The sequence below is a fragment of the Oncorhynchus tshawytscha genome, linkage group LG05, assembly GCF_018296145.1.
Source record: "Oncorhynchus tshawytscha isolate Ot180627B linkage group LG05, Otsh_v2.0, whole genome shotgun sequence".
Classification (NCBI taxonomy): domain Eukaryota; kingdom Metazoa; phylum Chordata; class Actinopteri; order Salmoniformes; family Salmonidae; genus Oncorhynchus; species Oncorhynchus tshawytscha.
This window is the reverse complement of record NC_056433.1, coordinates 18873265-18893083: the sequence shown is the minus strand read 5'-3', so window position 1 is coordinate 18893083 and position 19819 is coordinate 18873265. Positions and strand designations below refer to the sequence as shown.

General features: G+C 42.1%; 1 protein-coding gene and 1 long non-coding RNA gene across 5 annotated transcripts; both read right to left on the bottom strand.

Annotated features, from left to right (window-relative positions):
- Positions 1 to 4181: 4181 nt before the first annotated feature.
- LOC121846495 lies at positions 4182 to 12365 on the bottom strand. Of its 4 annotated transcripts, XR_006083379.1 has the most exons (8): positions 12278 to 12365; positions 11634 to 11672; positions 10926 to 11454; positions 5789 to 5933; positions 5279 to 5347; positions 5082 to 5176; positions 4797 to 4871; positions 4182 to 4632 (listed from the first exon to the last, which is right to left on the bottom strand). It is a non-coding gene; the product is annotated as an uncharacterized LOC121846495 (long non-coding RNA). The 4 variants fall into 4 exon arrangements; XR_006083376.1 differs by having other exon boundaries at positions 5279 to 5933; XR_006083377.1 differs by having other exon boundaries at positions 5279 to 5847.
- Positions 12366 to 13377: 1012 nt separating this feature from the next.
- Positions 13378 to 15128, bottom strand: LOC121846595 (probable G-protein coupled receptor 139). The gene is made up of 2 exons (XM_042322740.1): positions 15028 to 15128; positions 13378 to 14875 (listed from the first exon to the last, which is right to left on the bottom strand). The coding sequence occupies exons 1-2, from the start codon at positions 15098 to 15100 to the stop codon at positions 13866 to 13868; spliced, it is 1083 nt and encodes a 360-aa protein (XP_042178674.1). The 5' UTR covers positions 15101 to 15128; the 3' UTR covers positions 13378 to 13865.
- Between the last annotated feature and the right edge of the window lie 4691 nt (positions 15129 to 19819).

The following is a 19819-nucleotide window of genomic DNA, read 5'->3' as shown; positions in this document are numbered from 1 at the left end:
TCAAAAGTACTCGTTACATTTAGAACGCTTAGCAGGACAGGAAAATGGCCTAATTCACACACTTATCAAAAGATCATCCCTGGTCCTCCCTACTGCCTCTGATCTGGCAGACTCACTAAACACATGCTTAGTTTGTAAATGATGTCTGAGTGTTGGAGCTCCTGGCTATCCAGAAAAAAAAGAAAATGATGCCACCTGGTTTGCTTCATATAAGGAACTAGAAATGATTTATACTTTTACTTTTGATACTTAAGTATATTTAAAACCAAACTTTTAGACTTTTACTCAAGTAGTATTTTACTGGGTGACTTTCACTTTCCATTAAGCTATCTTTACTTTTACTCAGCTATTACAATTGGGTACTTTTTCCACCAGTGTGCGCCCTCATGCACACTGTTTGCATGTGCACCTTAGCGGTTGTGCTATCTAGATGAGAGCATGGAGTCGACAAGGCTGTCAAGTGGAGCTGGAGGGGCTGGCCAATATCTATGGGGATGCCGGTATTGACACCAATGTCATCTAGGGTTGACTCTTGCTGCTTTCACGTGCTAGTCCGAATTAGGAAACTCAGACATGTTCAATTTGCTAACTGGTTGTAGTTATGTGTTCAACAAATCAGCAAGTTGGACATTTTTGAGTTTCCTAGTTCCGACTAGCATGTATACACGCCATTACTCAGGCAGGATGAAAACAACTATATCGACCATGATCCTTTGTTAGTTACGGCCACTTTCACCATGATCCTTAGCGATTCTTTGGTGCAATTAAGCCCCATTGAGCAATATGGCGTGCTTCAAATTAAAATACCTCTGGCTTCATGCGCCATCCAGAGTTTTCCATAGGAATATATGGATGACGTCAGCGCTATCTACTGGTTTTAATGTCTATGGCTAAAGTGGCCTTTTGGCCACTAGAGGCCTCTATCATTCTCTATGGGCGAGACCTTTTTGCAAGACTGGATTACTGTAAAGTTTGCCTTGCTGTAATTGGCTCACACACTTCCAGTGGTGTACTTTGAGCACTTCTAGAAGTTCCTTACTACAGAACATGACCATATTTTGATAAATGTGTCAAATTTCGTCCCTATAATTCCTACATCCAAATTTATGCAAATTGTGTTACTGTCCCCCTAAATGATGTACATACCATAAGTCCATATGGAAGACTACAAACAGATCATAACATGGTTCTACACTCCTCAAGGCCTTTCAGTCAGTCCACACAAAATTGTGGCACACAACACTATTTGCCACGACTGCTTAAAGAATAAGGCCTTTTTATAATTACAGTTATATTTTTGGTACTTTCTTTCTACTTTCCTGTCAGATTTTTTAAACTTCACATTGGTTAAAGGGCAATGCCACAATTTTTCAACCTCATATTCATTCTCTCCAGCACCAAACCAGTGTTTACATATTTGAAAACAGCGTGTTTCTATGATCCGTGGTTAAAACGATGAGAAGAAGGGTCTCTGTGACATCCCAGGGTAGGATTAAAAGCGAGAACACTGTGGTTCTCAAAACCTGCAATGAGTTTCTATCCAAGGGAGGGTATTTTCTTGCTCCACATGTTACCCTGAATCTCATAGTGTATGAAAATCATTGTTTTTAAACATGTTTTAACTTTTGATGATGTCAGTAGGTAGAACTATTTCAACTTCATATTTTTTTCTTCAAATGTAGAAATGTGCCGATTTCACATATGTTGACACTGGCGTTGTGCTGGAGATAATGAAAATTAGCTTGAAAAGTGGTGGAGTTGACCTTTAATATAATTCCATCTAGATTTCCATAATAAACTGAAAGGCCCATAAACCCTGGCTCACACTGGGGACACAGTCACACTCAATGGCTCCCTGATGATGAAGAATATTTCATTAACATTTCATCTGGATGGAGTGGGAGCATCTGTCACACGGAGTGTGCTCTGACCTTGAGTGGGCTTCAGCCCTTTCTCTGGAAACCAATCAGTGCAGGTGAAAATGAGGTGAGTCCGTTTAATAGCATTCTTCTGCTGAAAGGTATGTCTATGCATCACAATCTGGGATAGCCCAGAACGCACTACACTAGAGATGTTCAGGTAAGTATTCACATACACCAGTTCACACACAGCTCTGTAGGAATGAAAGCAATAGTTTTCTGAAGGGACTTTTCTCCTTGTTGATGGTTGGAGAATTTCGTCTTGTTTTCTGGAGGCACAGACCAGTTTGCCCATGTTAATCAAGCAGTCACCTCACTGACCTAGTTTACATGCACACTAATATCCCGTTATTATTCGGGATACTCAAGTATTCTGTTTTTGAGTTGACGCATATAAACATCACATCCCGTTAACAATAACCCGAAAAAAGCTTGTAGCCTGGTTATGAGATCCCCGGATATGATGCCTGGAGTATGCTGATCTAAGACGGGATACTGTGGCATGAAAACATCTTATGCCGTTTACTGTTGTTTTTGCAGTCCGCGCAGGCTCAGTTTCACATATAATGGGTGTTGCGTGATGATGTTTTCATCTGATTGTCAAACAAATCACTTCTAAAAGTAGGAATTGTCATGCTAACTGCTGGAATGTCCTGCAGAGCTGTTGCCAGAGAATTGAATGTTAATATCTCTACCATAAGCTGCCTCCAACGTTGTTTTAGAGAGAATTTGGCAGTATGTCCAACCGGCCTCACAACCGCAGACCACGTGCAACCACACCAGCCCAGGACCTCCACGTCCATCTTCTGAAGAGATGCTGATAGAAAGAAATAATGTTTCTCCATTCCTGTACCTGAAACAAAATTAACATTTGTTGTATTATTCTGCAGGAGTTAATGTTATATTACTCTACATGTGAGAGGTTATAGGCCTACATTCAGTGCAATATTTCAGTTTCTATTCCATTTAACCCATAGAACTTAAATGAGGAATATTGTGTTTATTAATGGATACAGGGATTCTCATGAGCAGGATATCAAAGGTGCATGTAAACAGATCATCCCAAATAAGACCTTAAGTGGGATATGAGCTGCTATCCGGAATACTGTGGACATGTAAATGTGGTCACTGATAAGTTGACAGGCTCAGTTTCACACACCAAGCCACCTGCAGGAGACAATCCCATCTCCCCCTTCCCCAACCCCTTTGGTTGCTTTGGGTTGGTCAGATAAGGCTTGGTCTAGTGTGGTGCAAGTGCTATGGGTGCAGGAAAAGCCTGAGTTTATACTAAGCTCTCATGGTTAACAAATGCATTAGGCTGATAGAATATATGTCTGGCTTTCTTTTGAGAATAGCAGAAATTTTAGTACAGTGCCCTCCGCAATTATAGTACAGTGCCCTCCGCAATTATAGTACAGTGCCCTCCGCAAGTATTGGGACAGTGACAGATGTTTTGTTGTTTTGGCTCTGTACTCCAGCACTTTGGATTTGAAATGATACAATGACTGAGGTTAAAGTACAGACTGTTAATTTGAGGGTATTGTCATCCATATCGGGTGAACCGCTAAGAAATTACACCACTTTTTGTACAGATTATGTTTTGCCCAATAGAAATTAATGGCAAATAATGTAGTGTCATTTTGGAGTGACTTTTATTGTAAATGAGAATAGAATATGTTTCTAAACATTTCCACATTCATGTGGATGCTACCATTATTACGGATAGTTACAGACGCACAAATATCGTAAACAAATATCATACATGCTAACCTTTAGGCCACTAAATCCACCTGTACACCATGTTCTACTTATCTGGTATTACCCACAAAAATGTGAGACCTTGACGTTGTACTGGGTAATACCGTAGTAACTATGTAGTGTAGGCTACGATGTAATACATGTATCACTAGCCACTTTAACTATGCCACTTGGTTTACATACTCATCTCATATGTATGTACTGTACTCAATATCATCTACTGTATCTTGCCTATGCTGCTCTGTACCATCACTCATTCATATATCCTTATGTACATATTCTTTATCCCCTTACACTGTGTATAAGACAGTAGTTTTTTTGGAATTGTTAGTTAGATTACTTGTTCGTTATTACTGCATTGTCGGAACTAGAAGCACAAGCATTTCGCTACACTCGCATTAACATCTGCTAACCATGTGTATGTGACAAATAAAATTTGATTTGATTTGATTTGAATGTAAAAATGTTTAGCATGGCAAATCAACAACCTCACAGTCAACAAGCTCTTATTACTTTAATTTATTAATAGAATACATCTTCAGATCACATATTATTAGGACCACAGTCGCCACACAATGTCAGGAGTAACCCGTTATCACCTTAGCAAGCAAATGTCTAGGACTTGAAACACCAGAAAGTAAATACTGCTACCTTGTGGCTATTTGAGAGTAGTGCTGAGATACACCACTACTCCCACACCATTTCAGTTTAGTAAAAAAAAAAAAAAAGCATTGACTAAATTTCCATATAAACATTGAAATCTATGAAGCACCACAACATAATGTGTCTTCAGCAGTTCTCAGAGATGTCAGAGGTGTCGTACGGAGAGGGTCAGCTCTTTCCCCAGAGGGGGGCCAATGTAGCGTTCCTCTAATAGCAGACGGAGAAGTAGGTCTTGGGTATCCTGGGGCCAGTGGTGTATCCTGGTGCTCTGAAGCCAGGCAGGAACATATCTCTGTAGGAGAAACATAGGATAGGCTGAATCATTACACTCTGGAGAATATAACAACAGTATGAACATGTCTCTGGAAGACAGTGATGGGATGAGCATTACACTCTGGAGAACATAACAACAGTATAGCCTAACCCAGTGAATGGGAAATCTGGTTATCCACTCACCTTCGTAGAGGTGGGAAACAATACCGGTACCAGTTTTAAATGAAGGCAGCGCTGTTGGATGAACTCATTCTGGATCTGACATGAGAAATGTTATGATTTCTTTTCATGGTAAATTAAATGTATACTATACAGAAACTATACACACTGTATAGATGACTTGGGTATACACTACTGGTCAAACGTTTTAGAACACCTACTCATTCAAGGATTTTTCTTTATTTGTACTATTTTCTATATTGTAGAATAATAGTGAATATATTCGTACAGGCACATGTAAGTGTCTACCTGAACTTTGTGTGGAGACCATGCTCATCCTCTCCATCTCTTTCCACGTCTGCCTTGTACTTGGGACTGATGACCACGATGATCAGCACTGACTTCTGCAACACGGCACCTCCTAGTCAGTTCAGTTGTTTTATGTATAGTTTCGTAATTGGATAGGTCCAAATGATGTCCTAAAAATGCTGACAGCTTAGACTTACATCCTTTAAATAGCTGTCCATCCACTTGTTGATGTCCATTCTTCTAACCGTGCTATCAAAGATGTCAGTCTGCCAGAGAGAGGAAGTATGTTTGAATAGAAATTTCAAAGAGTGGGTGAATGAAATCAAATGGAAAACGTACAGCTGGTTTAAAGCCCTGATCTGTCAGACACTTCACAAAGGTAAAGAACTCACTGGCTGTGTCCACAGAATATGTAATGAACACATTTCCTGCGATCAAACAAAGCATTGTACCACATGGAAGCTAATTGTGCTCAGGCAAATATTTACTGTACATATTTGTGGTTTTAAGTCCTAATATTGAATTCTTAGGGTGACTCAATCACTTCTGATTCACCGAAAGTCCACTGTTTAATGAACAATCATCTTTAATGTCTAAAAATGAATGATCTTGGTTTTGCTGAGGGATGGACATTGATACATAATTACTGCACTCCTCAGATAGACTGATGGTCTTCCTCAGTTCCTGTGTAGCTGTTCATCCCCCACCTGGTTGGCCAGGGGTCCCCGGGTAGGAGGGCACCACACTGACCTCCCTCATCACCTGTCTGGGAGGGGCGACACACTAAGTAAGATTTAGGCTGGAGGCTTTTAGATCTTCTTGTCCATATAGTCTGTTTGAGCTGTGGGAGTCCTACAGAGGGAAAAGTGTAGAAGAGTTTAATTAATATTCTAATGCCCAGCAGCAGGGTTTGGAGCCCCACAAAACACCAAAAAGTTAAGAAACATTTGCTAGTTGACTATAACAACGCTAATATATAGGCTAATAATACAATCTGATGTTAGACCAGCGTAGGAATGTTTAGTGTCCCAGGACAGTGGGCACTGGTGAGGGTCCTTCTGAGGTTCCATAGCGTGAAAATTGTTATAATGATCCTATAAACATCCTGTCTTGGATGGTCTCCAAATCAAAGTCATTACTTCAGCTGTGTTTACAGCTCTTTGCCAATAATTGGGCAGAAGATCAGAATTAGGCTGCATGTGTAAACACAGCCTATGTGAATTATAGAATGTGGATCGTCCAGGCTAAATCTCAGACAGTAATATATACAACAACATAAACAAAAACTTCACCAACTTACCAGCAAATGTTATATAGCTGGGTCGTTCCATGCATAAATGTTTATATTCTGTCATAAAGAGCACACGTTCATAACACACTAGATTTTTAAAAAACAAGGTTTTCCATCTCAAGAAGTCAAATTAAGACAAATGCCAATTAAAGTAACAGTAAAGGGCCAAATAAAGTAACATTGTTTATTCATATAAACAATCTGATTTATTATACTTAATTTAATATAACAGGCTTTTAACAGGCTACTTAAAATATCAAAGGAATGCAAGAGGAACTCTAGTTGTGGAACAACCCAGCTACTGTCATAGACATTCAGAATAATGTATTTCATGTATGTATCTACAGTCGTGGCCAAAAGATGTGAGAATGACACAAATATTCATTTTCACAAAGTTTGCTGCTTCAGTGTCTTTAGATATTTTTGTCAGATGTTACTATGGAATACTGAAGTAGAATTACAAGAATTTCATAAGTGTCAAAGGCTTTTATTGACAATTACATGAAGTTGATGCAAAGAGTCAATATTTGCAGTGTTGACCCTTCTTTTTCAAGACCTCTGCAATCCGCCCTGGCATGCTGTCAATTAACTTCTGGGCCACATCCTGACTGATGGCAGCCCATTCTTGTGTAATCAATGCTTGGAGTTTGTCAGAATTTGTGGGATTTTGTTTGTCCACCCGCCTATTGAGGATTGACCACAAGTTCTCAATGGGATTAAGGTCTGGGGAGTTTCCTGGCCATGGACCCAAAATATAGATGTTTTGTTCCCCGAGCCACTTAGTTATCACTTTTGCCTTATGGCAAGGTGCTCCATCATGCTGGAAAGGGCATTGTTCGTCACCAAACTGTTCCTGGATGGTTGGGAGTTGGTACCATTCTTTATTCATGGCTGTGTTCTTAGGAAAGATTGTGAGTGAGCCCACTCCCTTGGCTGAGGGACTTTACTGTTGGCATGATACAGGACTGATGATAGCGCTCACCTTGTCTTCTCCGGACAAGCTTTTTTCCGGATGCCCCAAACAATCGGAAAGGGGATTCTTCAGAGAAAATGACTTTACCCCAGTCCTCAGCAGTCCAATCCTTGTACCTTTTGCAGACTATCAGCCTGCCCCTGATGTTGTTCCTGGCGAGAAGTGGCTTCTTTGCTGCCCTTCTTGATACCAGGCCATCCTCCAAAAGTCTTCGCCTCACTGTGCGTGCAGATGCACTCACACCTGCCTGCTGCTATTCCTGAGCAAGCTCTGTACTGCTGGTGCCCGGTCCCGCAGCTGAATCAACTTTAGGAGACGGTCCTTGCGCTTGCTGGACTTTCTTGGGCGCCCTGAAGCCTTCTTCACAACAATTGAACCGCTCTCCTTGAAGTTCTTGATAATCCAGTAAATGGTTGATTTAGGTGCAATCTTACTGGCAGCAATATCCTTGCCTGTGAAGCCTTTTTTTGTGCAAAGCAATGATGACGGCATGTGTTTCCTTGCAGGGAACCATGGTTGACATAGGAAGAGCAATGATTCCAAGCACCATCCTCCTTTTGAAGCTTCCAGTCTGTTATTAGAACTCAATCAGCATGACAGAGTGATCTCCAGCCTTGTCGTTGTCAACACTCCATGGAGAATAAGAACACCTCCTCCCAGCTGCCCACTGCACTGAGGATAGGAAACTCTGTCACCACCGATAAATCCACTATAATTGAACATTTCAATAAGCATTTTTCTACGACTGGCCATGCTTTCCACCAGGCTACCCCTACCCCGGTCAACTGCACTGTACCCCCCACAGCAAATCGCCCAAGCCTTCCCCATTTCTCCTTCTCCCAAATACAGTCATCTGATGTTCTGAAAGAGCTGCAAAATCTGGACCCCTACAAATCAGCCGGGCTAGACAATCTGGACCCTTTCTTTCTAAAATTATCTGCTGAAATTGTTGTAACCCCTATTACTAGCCTGTTCAACCTCTCTTTTGTGTCGTCTAAAATTCCCAAAGATTGGAAAGCAGCTGCGGTCATCCCCCTCTTCAAAGGGGGAGACACTCTAGACCCAAACTGCTACAGACCTATATCTATCCTACCCTGCCTTTCTAATGTCTTCGAAAGCCAAGTCAACAAACAGATTACCGACCATTTTGAATCCCACCACACCTTCTCCGCTATGCAATCTGGTTTCAGAGCTGGTCATATGGGTGCACCTCAGCCACGCTCAAGGTCCTAAACGATATCTTAACCGCCATCGATAAGAAACTATACTGTGCAGCCATATTCATTGACCTGTCAATCTGTCAATCACCACATCCTCATCGGCAGACTCGATAGCCTTGGTTCCTCAAATTATTGCCTCGCCTGGTTCACCAACTACTTCTCTGATAGTTCAGAGTTCAGTGTGTCAAATCGGAGGGCCTGTTGTCCGGGCCTCTGGCAGTCTCTATGGGGATGCCACAGGGTTCAATTCTTGGGCCGACTTTCTTCTCTGTATACACCAATGATGTCGCTTTTGCTGCTGGTGAGTCTCTGATCCACCTCTACGCAGACGACACCATTCTGTATACTTCTGGCCCTTCTTTGGACACTGCATTTTTTCTTTTCTTTTTTCTTGTTTTTTGTTGAATTTTACCCCTTTTTCTCCCCAATTTCGTGGTATCCAATTGTTTTAGTAGCTACTATCTTGTCTCATCGCTACAACTCCGGTACGGGCTCGGGAGAGAAGGTTGAAAGTCATGCGTCCTCCGATACACAACCCAACCAAGCCTTCTTAACACAGCGCTTATCCAACCCCGAAGCCAGCCGCACCAATGTGTCAGAGGAAACACTGTGCACCTGGCAACCTTGGTTAGCGCGCACTTCGCCCGGCCCGCCACAGGAGTCGCTGGTGCGTGATGAGACAAGGACTTCCCTACCAGCCAAGCCCTCCCTAACCCAGACGACGCTAGGCCAATTGTGCGTTGCCCCACGGACCTCCCGGTCGCGGCCGGTTACGACAGAGCTTGGGCGCGAACCCAGAGTCTCTGATGGCACAGCTGGCACTGTGGTACAGCGCCCTTAACCACTGAGTCACCCGGGAGGCCCTGTGTTAACACTGTGTTAACAACCCACCAGACGAGCTTCAATGCCATACAACTCTCCTTCTGTGGTCTCCAACTGCTCTTAAATACAAGTAAGACTAAATGCATGCTCTTCAACCGATCGCTGCCTGCACCTGCCCGCCAGTCCAGCATCACTACTCTGGACGGTTCTGACTTAGAATATGTGGCCAACTACAAATACCTAGGTGTCTGGTTAGACTGTAAACTCTCCTTCCAGACTCACATCAAACATCTCCAATCCAAAGTTAAATCTAGAATTGGCTTCCTATTTCGCAACAAAGCACCCTTCACTCATGCTGCCAAACATACCCTCGTAAAACTGACCATCCTACTGATCCTTGACTTCGACGATGTCATTTACAAAATAGCCTCCAATACCCTACTCAATAAATTGGATGCAGTCTATCACAGTGCCATCCGTTTTGTCACCAAAGCTCCTACCCACCACTGCAACCTGTACGCTCTCGTTGGCTTGCCCTCGCTTCATACTCGTCGCGAAACCCACTGGCTCCAGGTCATCTACAAGACCCTGCTAGGTAAAGTCTCCCCTTATCTCAGCTCGCTGGTCACCATGGCAGCACCCACCTGAAGTACGCGCTCCAGCAGGTATATCTCTCTGTTCACCCCCAAAACCAATTCTTCCTTTGGCCGCCTCTCCTTCCAGTTTTCTGCTGCCAATGACTGGAACGAAATACAAAAATCTCTGAAATTGGAAACACTTATCTCCCTCACTAACTTTAAGCACCAGCTGTCAGAGCAGCTCACAGATTACTGCACCTGGACATAGCCCATCTATAATTTAGCCCGAACAACTACCTCTTCCTCTACTGCATTTATTTATTTATTTTGCTCTTTTGCACCCAATTATTTTTATTTCTACTTTGCACATTCTTCCACTGCAAATCTACCATTCCAGTGTTTTACTTGCTATATTGTGTTTACTTCGCCACCATGGCCTTTTTTTGCCTTTACCTCCCTTATCTCACCTCATTTGCTCACATCGTATATAGACTTATTTTTATACTGTATTTTTGACTGTATGTTTGTTTTACTCCACGTGTAACTCTGTGTTGTTGTATGTGTCGAACTGCTTTGCTTTATCTTGGCCAGGTCGCAATTGTAAATGAGAACTTGTTCTCAACTTGCCTACCTGGTTAAATAAAGGTTAAATAAAAAAATGAAAAATAAAAATTAAACACTCACACCTGTATTAACGAGAGAATCACTGACATGATGTCAGCTGGTCCTTTTGTGGCAGGGCTGAATGGCAAAGAGGGACTTTGCAATTAATTGCAATTCATCTGATCACTCTTCATAACATTCTGGAGTATATGCAAATTTCCATCATACAAACTGAGGCAGCAGACTTTGTGAAAATTAATAATTGTGTCATTCTCAAAACTTTTGACCACGACTGTATATCTGTTCTGTCTCATTCTATGAATACTGTAGTCATATACAGTACATCGTGTTACTTACACTGAGGAGGCATGTGTGCTTGGTGACTTGGAGGGACACAGTAGTGGATGTTGTTTAAGTCAGATGTGAGAGGAAGAGGGGCTTCTACGTGTTCTGCTCCTTTTAAGGCAACAGTCCCAAGGTCGTGGCCAGCTAGGAGGACCAGCGAAGCCCTCCACTTCCCGCTGGAGAAGCCCAGATAAAGAGAAGTCCTCATCCTCAGTCCACTGAGCCTTTTCTCTGTAGGGGTGTAACCTGAGATTGTCAGGGTAGGGGCCTTTCATCAGGCGATCAGGGGTGTGGGGGGACATGTCTTGCTGATGTGGCCCAGGCAGGGAAGGGGCTCTGGGCGGGGGTGGAGGCTGACCCTGAGGGTCCTCCACTGGGCTTCTCCAGGGGTCCTTGGGGTCGTTCACCTGGCCTACATCATTGACAGTCACCTCAGGGGAACCAGCCCTCTTCCTTTGGCCCACAGGTCACAGTAGGTCCACGGTTGATAATGTCATAGACTCATCTGTCTCCAAAGGAATGCTTCTGTGACAACAGGAATCTGACAAAAATAAAAAGAGAGGTTGTTATTCAGCTTAAGCCATTTAGAAGAAGTAAGGGACATAATTATTTATTATAACTAGGAGTGAGTTTAGTGAAGTGTAAGGTTAACTTTTCTGTCTGTTAAGTGTAGTAGTGTTTCCTGTAGTGTTTCCTTTAGTGTAGTTGACAATTCCATACCTTGATAGAGTCCATTCTTCTCTCAGGAGGGATAGACTTCTTGTGAAATTGAAACAAATGTGATATTACAGGAATAAACGTAGTATTACAGGAATAAATGTGGTATTACAGGAATAAGCATGGTATTACAGGAATAGACATGTATTACAGGAATAAATGTGGTATTACAGGAATAAACATGGTATTACAGGAATAAATGTAGTATTAAAGGAATAGAATATGAACTATGTGGATAGCAGCATGACGTGACACTCCTGGCAACGCTTTTCAGAAACCTTGTATTCACAAGTGACACAAACTGTTTTAGAGTGAAACAGATAGCAGTGATCTATAGCTATCATTCTAGATCGATGTAAAACACTTCCCATTTCGCTATACAGAACTCAAAGCAGTCCTTTGGTGATAAAGAGTCACTATAATACATTCGATTATAACCAGTCAAAGCGATGCTCCTAGAAAGTGAACTTTTTCATTCTTTCAAGCAACTACTGTAAACCTTCCTGCATGGTGTCTGTGAATGAGTAATAAAAAAACAAGTCTTCTACTAAATTCTCCCGACTTCAAACAATGAAAATAAGTTCAAACTTACAGAAAAGTGTGCCATTTACGGTTACGTTTAACAGTTAAACCTGAGCCCCACTCACCTTTACACACCTATCTGTGTCAGAGCTGTGTATTCCCTGGCTCCCTCTACATGCAATTCTGCTATGAGGCAAACAGCAAACATTCCCTCTATTTATGTTTGAAGAAGAGATCAGCTCATGCAAAGCAGAGAAGTTCCTTTGCACAATTTATGCAAATAATGCGGATCATGCAGTTCACGTCCGCCAATCAGGTTGTTCTCCAAACAGAGCAGGAATTCTGCGACCAGTCATGATGAACCTTGTAGTTTGAACTGATACATGAGAATGGAATGAGATAGTTAAAACATACCCACAGATATGAAGGCACTTGGTTAATGGAAAGTATACCGTCCATTAAAGTGAACAAGCCTTTAACATCCACACGTGAGGATATAAAATAGCCTACACGGTTTGGTATTGTAATGAGAATTTTAACATTTGAGCTTTACTTACAACTTATTTCTGTGTTCTATTCATGTGCTGTTCTATAAACCAATTTATGTGTTCTTGCAAGTGGCTGACTGTACAAATCCTCACTATCAGTAGCTGCAATTTGGCAGTTCGCCCAGACCTTGTTTTGAGAACAAACTAAATATATCTCAGTTTCAAGGTCTAGCTTAGAGAGAAGAAGCCTCGTGAGGTATTGGTCTGTCACATGAATGAAACAAAACGGTAAAGATGAATTAATTATGCTAAATCATGCAAATATAACTTGTCTGTGTATAGCCGTATGTAAGACAACTGCTGGGTCTGCCTATGGCAGAGCTCCTGAATGACGTGTACTATGGTGCATTGAGTTGGTTGGAACCTCTCCAGTGCACTGACAATAAACAATGATTCATTTAAGATTGACTTGGAGTGTCCCTGCGTAAGAATTTCCACGACAGTATAAATTCAAATGTTGTTTTACAAGTTGAGTTTTCATTGAAAAAAGTCCATGTAGGCCAACAAACACTATTCAAACATAGTTTATAACAACACAGAACGATCCTACAAACATACAATAAAATTCAAACATTCAAACCAACAACTATAGAAATGGGTATCCAGTAACGAAAACCAGTCATTGTAAAAGTTGTTCATATCGTTGTCCAGTCACCACGTCCTGCGTTCCCCCCTCCTTTCCTATCGAGCTATATAAACCCTGGACTGCTAATACTATGTATTGGCCATTGAAAGGCTTTGAAGTCACTGGTTGGCCATCGGCCATATTGTCCCTCCCCAGTAGGAGCAGTCATCCATAGGAATGAATGGAATTCTACAGTATTTCAATTCAATGGTTCAAGGACAAAATTATATGTATTTAGGTATTTTTAATTGTTGTAGTGGGGACGGTAACATTAGTACTCTCTAAAAAACTACTTAAAGGAATTTAAAGAAATATATTTTTATGTTTAGCTCACATAACATAATTAAAAAATTTTCATTAAGGTGTCGGTAATACGATAAACGTGTCAAAAACGAATGTAGACATTGCATTTCTAAAGCTTTTTTTACAATGGAGGAGAAGTTCCAAGATGGCTGTGCAGTGGCTTCAATACAGTGCCTCCTGTCAGTCATCCAGGGTTTATACACATCATTGTCCTTTCTCCCTCCATTCTCCTCCTCTCTACTGGGTCTGTTTGAGGTTGGTGAGGACTACAGTGATGGGGTCTCTGGTCGGCGGTGTTTTATGGTCCACCAGAGAGAACACCTTCATTGTGGTCTGGGTGAGAAAGGAGCCCAGCTCTCGGGCCTTGGACTTGCAGGTGAGTGTGTGGATCAGCTCCTGGCGGAAGCCCCGGCTCACCATGCAGTAGAGCAGGAAGTTGGTGGTGGAGTTGAGGTTCTGCAGCATGTTGGCCAGGTCACTAATCAAGTTGATGGGAATGCGGTAGTCGTTCCGGTCAAACCAGTCGTGGTTGTACTTGGTGCGCAGGATGCAGTAGGTGACGAAGCGTGGCAGGCTGAGCACCACGAAGGACACAGACACTGTGCCCAGCAGGAAGATGGTCCTCCGCACCATGCCCTTGGTGCCCCCCCCCCGCATGACCCTCCGCTCCTCCTTGGTAAACATCTTTCTGGCACGGGTCAGGTGGTGGCCGATCAGCGAGTTGAAGATGATGACCAGGATGATGGGGATGCCACCGGAGAGGAACGTAGTGACCCACACCAGGACAGTAGAATAGATATGGCCCCTGTAGTGACACCAGGGCACAGTCACATTCTTCCCCTCTCTGGTGAAATTCTTCGGCGTCACCACGTTGATCCAGCCCATGGGCACGGAGGCCAGGTGGGAGACCAGGATGATAGACACACAGGTCAGCCTAGTAACCTTGGCCTGGGAGAAGTGCTGCTTGGCGGACATGCTGCTGAGGACCAGGTAGCGTTCGATGGTAAACACCACCACGATCCAGGAGGAGCTGTACAAGGAGCCGTACTGCAGGAAGCCCATGATGCCGCAGGCCGGGTGGGAGTGCCAGAAAGGCTGCAGCTGCCAGAAGGTGAGCGTCAGGTCCAGCAGGATGACCCACACCAGGTAGAAGGTGTCCACGATGGCCAAGCAGCTCAGGTAGATGATGGCCGTGTCAGACATTCCACACTTCCGGAAGCAGATCATGTAGAAAGTGAAGAGATTGGCTGAGGAACAAGAAATAGAATGGCATCCGTTTTGAGTTGTGACATTTCCTTTTCAATTGCTCTCACAATAATTAATGAAAACAAGTTTGGAACATCACACAGACACAAATAGATTTAGAAAACAGCACAAACAAGATAGAAGATTCACACACCTGGGATCCCCAGAATGCACAGCAAAGGGTAGTAGACCTTCTGAACAGTGATGAAGCCACTGTCCCCCTCCATGTTTCCGTCCTCCTCCTCAGCACCAGGCAATAGCAGATAAGGTAATGCCTGCAATAAACCCATTAATGTTAGCTGGATGGGAAGACATTATTGATACAGAGATGAGCACAGTGTAATAAACAATATGTGGAGAAGGACCGAGAAGGGTTACTTATTTCTCCCCCCCAAAAACTTTGGTTTTTACTAGGCCTTTATGGATATATTATGATTGGGGTTGGCTATTTGTTGACGAGATGTTAAGGGTAAATTTCAATTAGAAAAGGAAGCACTCAATCAGATTCGGCAGACTTCATGATCACATTTGAAAAGATTCCATACATCTCAAGGCAAGGATGAACGTACGGACAGCATTTGATTCAATGTCATATACTGTGAAATATTGTGAAACTGATGAGGACTTGAAAATTAAAGAGAGCCGCACACTCTAGATGCAAACATTTAATTACCAACGTTTCAACAGCCAAGCTGTCTTCATCAGGGTATAATCACAAACACTGCGGGATGACTCGTTAATGTAGTGTCAAAAGACACAGGTGTCTGTAATCATGGCCAAGAGTGGCCTAATATCATTGGTTAATTATCAAATATTAAAATGTCATACAAAGAACAGCATACAAACAACAAATGGATAGCATACGATCATAGATTCATTTGACTACACAAGTTTACAAACAATTACAATGGCAAAGTCACAATAATCACAAGAATGGCTTCAGATCAAAATCTACGTTGAGACCGAAGGGAGCAAGGGTCTTTAAGTTAAAGATCCAGGAAGCCTCTCTTTTTAACAATAAATTATCAAGGTCATCCCCTCTCCTAGGGAGGGTGACATGTTCGATGCCAATATAACACAGAGACGAAATCGAGTGGCCTGCCTCCAAGAAGTGGGCCGCAACTGGGTAAGTAACGTTCTTACACCTATTGGTGCTACGAGGCTCAGAGATATGTATTTTAATTCGTGCTTTGTTTTACCCACATCATTTTTACCACAAGGACAAGTTATAAGATAAATAACTGCCTTAGTGGAGCACGTAATAACACCTTTGATTGGGATCGATTTCCCTGTTTGTGGGTGTTTGAAGGATCTACATTTATAAGTGCCATTGCATTGAGCACAGCCATTACATTTGTAATTTCCATCCAGTAGGGGCGCAAATAGACGTTGTTCAGGAATATCTTGGGGTGGTAAACCAGAGTGTACCAATTGGTCTCTGAGATTTCTGCCCCGCGAGAATACGACTAAGGGAAGGTCCGAAAACACATTACCGAGAATACGACCAAGGGAAGGTCCGAAAACACATTACCGAGACTATCATCGGATTTTATAATGTGCCAATATGAACAATTCCCTTAATTTGTTCAGAACGCTTTGAACAGTGGGTAGTTAGAACACAAGAATGCATATTTTTGCGAGACTGACCTTAAACGGTAATGTCTCATTTTGTTTTGAATTTTCTCATTGGTAATATTAATCTGATCATTCTTGTAGCCCCTCTCCTTGAACTTTCTTTGCATCTCAGCCATGTTTCTGTTGAAATCTGATTGTTTTTTGCAAATTCTTTTGATTCGACAGAATTGGCTGTAGGGCAAACTATTTTTCAAGGGAAGTGGGTGACAACTATCAGCCCTCAACAAACTGTTACGATCAGTAGGCTTCCTGTAAAGATCCGTGTATAGAACATTATCTTCACACAAGATCAGAAGATCAAGAAAACTGATTTGACGTGAATCAGATTGCATAGTAAATCTCAAATGATCAGAACAGGAGTTAAGAAAAACATGGAATGCCTGGAGCTGTTTTGCATCACCCCTCCACAGAACACAAATATCATCAATATACCGTTTCCAAATAATGATGTTAGGCAAGAAAACATTTTTGAGAGGTTGGAAAATAAACTGTTTCTCCATGTAACCCACATATAAATTAGCATAGTTAGGAGCCATGGGGGATCCCATAGCAGTACCCTTTGTCTGAATAAAGAAATAATTTAGAAACATGAAATAGTTATGTGTGAGTACTATTTCAGCCAATGTTATAATGCAGGCACTGGAAGGTAGTTCATTAGGGTCACGTTGCAGAAGAAAATGTTCCATAGCTTCAATACCGCTCTCGTGGGAAATCGATCCCAATCAAAGGTGTTATTACGTGCTCCACTAAGGCAGTTATTTTTCTTATAACTTGTCCTTGTGGTAAAAATTGTGGGTAAAACAAAGCGCGAATTAAAAGTACGTATCTCAGAGCATCGTAGCACCATTGGGTGCAAAAACTTTACTTACCCAGTTGCGGCCCACTTCTTGGAGGCAGGCCACTCGATTTCGTCTCTGTGTTATATTGGCATACAACATATCACCCTCCCTAGGAGAGGGGGTGACCTTGATAATTTATTGTTAAAAAGAGAGGCTGCCTGGAACTTTAACTTAAAGACCCTTGCGCCCTTCGGTCTCAACGTAGACTTTGATCTGAAGCCATTCTTGTAATTATTGTGACTTTGCCATTGTAATTGTTTGTAAGCTTTTGTAGTCAAATGAATTTACTTACCCAGTATGCTATCCATTTGTTGTTTGTATGCTGTTCTTTGTATGCCATTTTAATATTTGATAATTAACCAATGATATTAGGCCACTCTTGGCCATGATTACAGACACCTGTGTCTTTTGACACTACATTAACGAGTCATCCCACAGTGTTTGTGATTATACCCTGATGAAGACAGCTTGGCTGTTGAAACGTTGGTAATTAAATGTTTGCATCTGAGCTCCTAGAGTGTGCGGCTCTCTTTAATTTTCAAGTTTTCTACTCCGCTAGCCAGCACCTCGCCTTAATAGATGTGCGTTTCTTTTTCTTCTAGATAAAACTGATGATGACTAACACGATAGCTATGTCAACAACAGCAAAGGATATTTTACTGCCTGAAACATGCAATTATCTCATCTGACAAGTCTCTACAGAACAGGCGAGTACAACATGACGACCCTTGTGTACCTATGACCTTGAAGGGCTTATATAAGTGCCTAAATGACTCTGTGGTAATGTATTGACATTGACCAGGAGACATGCAGATGAGGGTGAATTTGTGCTGTTATCATACATATGTGGTTTTCTTGGAACTGGGAAACAGAAAAGGCAATTCCACCTTATAGCACTATCATCACTTTCCATTTTATAGCCAGATGCCCATATAGCAAAGTCAAATCATTGGAAATCTATATTTTTTTTTAGCAGAACACTTCGTGGAATGTCATAGACTTTAAGCACAGATCTATTGTAGCCTATACACATATATATATATATATAATTATATATCATGATACTGCCAACTGCATGACTAAGTGCTAGAATTTTCTTGCTGTACCATTCCCATCACTTTAAAAATGGATAAAACAAATGGAGAACTGTATGGTAAACATAACACTACTGAGAATTTAGATTCCAATATTTTATCAATAAAAACACACTTACAACCCCCCCCAAAAAACATGCACTTGTCTACAATAATCCCATCAATGTAAGTGCATAATTTAACAATAAAGTGTTAGTACAGGTTACTTACACAGAGGGGCAGGCCTGCTGGTAGAGTAGAGATCCACAGTGTTGCCAGTCCAGTCCAGTAGTTTTAGGTGATGATGAGGACCAAGTGAACCAGCTGCAGGTCATATAAAGCTTCCCTATCTCTTTCCCTCTCTCTCTGGGCAAATCTACATACAGGAAGGAGGCCTCATCTACAGGTGTCACGTCACCTGAAGCAGAGGTGGACAGACAGAGCTGCACAGCGTAGGACAGACCTCTGTAGGGTTTATATTGATCTGTGAGATCCAGACCATGATAACTAAAATGGTATCATTTGCGCTTGAATAAGATCCCTATAATGTCCTTTATAACAAATGAAGTATTGATTGAAATATTGTTATTGTGATGTATCCAAGCAGATGTATTACAAGTCACCATGATTCATCAATGAAGTTACCAATCGTGGCAGCTGTTGGTGAGTAAATTAAGATATTTCACTCAGGCTGTTTACCATTGAAAAGAAATAGCCTGGTCCGGTCTACTTAACTGGGTGTGTCTGAATGTCTCCCATAGTCCCCTATGCAATAGCAGTTGGGTCTGATCTACTTAGTTCATTGACTTTAATTGAACCCCCCCCCCCCCACACACACCATTTTTTGGGGGTAGACAGCTGAGTAAGGTGACTCGCTTCCTCTTATGTCTCTGAGCTCAGTACACCCCGCCAGTGACACACCCACACACGGAAAAGACTCCCTCTTGTGGTCTTAACAGAAAAATAACACTCACTATCAGACTGGTCTTGTTCAAGATTACTGTAGAACCTGGAGAGAAAAAAAGTGAATAATGTTCCACACTTACCTGCTAACATAATGCTTTTTCTATTACAGAGATTGTGCAGTGACTCTCGCCTGATAACAGACACATGTCCTGCAGCTTATCAGCCATCACGACTCGTCCCATAAACATTGATTCAGAAATCAAATAACGGAGAACAAACAACAGGACTGATGCTGCTGGTAGTGATTATATGACTCAACACTGAGCTAGAAAGCTGTGTATTTGACTCTGATGTGTGAGCCTGTCATAGCTGAGCTGTCCCTAAGCAACCTTTACCAATGGAGTTGATGAGCTACATGATGAGGTGAGAGGTGTGTCACTACTGATTGCCTGAGCTGCAGACTATGTGTGTATGTGTGTCTGGCCATAGTGCT

Bases quoted from the DNA above. Each gene is read 5' to 3' on its own strand.
- LOC121846595 (XM_042322740.1), bottom strand. From the start codon at position 15,100: ATGGAGGGGGACAGTGGCTTCATCACTGTTCAGAAGGTCTACTACCCT. The intron at 14,876-15,027 runs GTGTGTGAATCT...CTTGTTCCTCAG, and splicing joins GTGCATTCTGGGGATCCCAG to CCAATCTCTTCACTTTCTAC.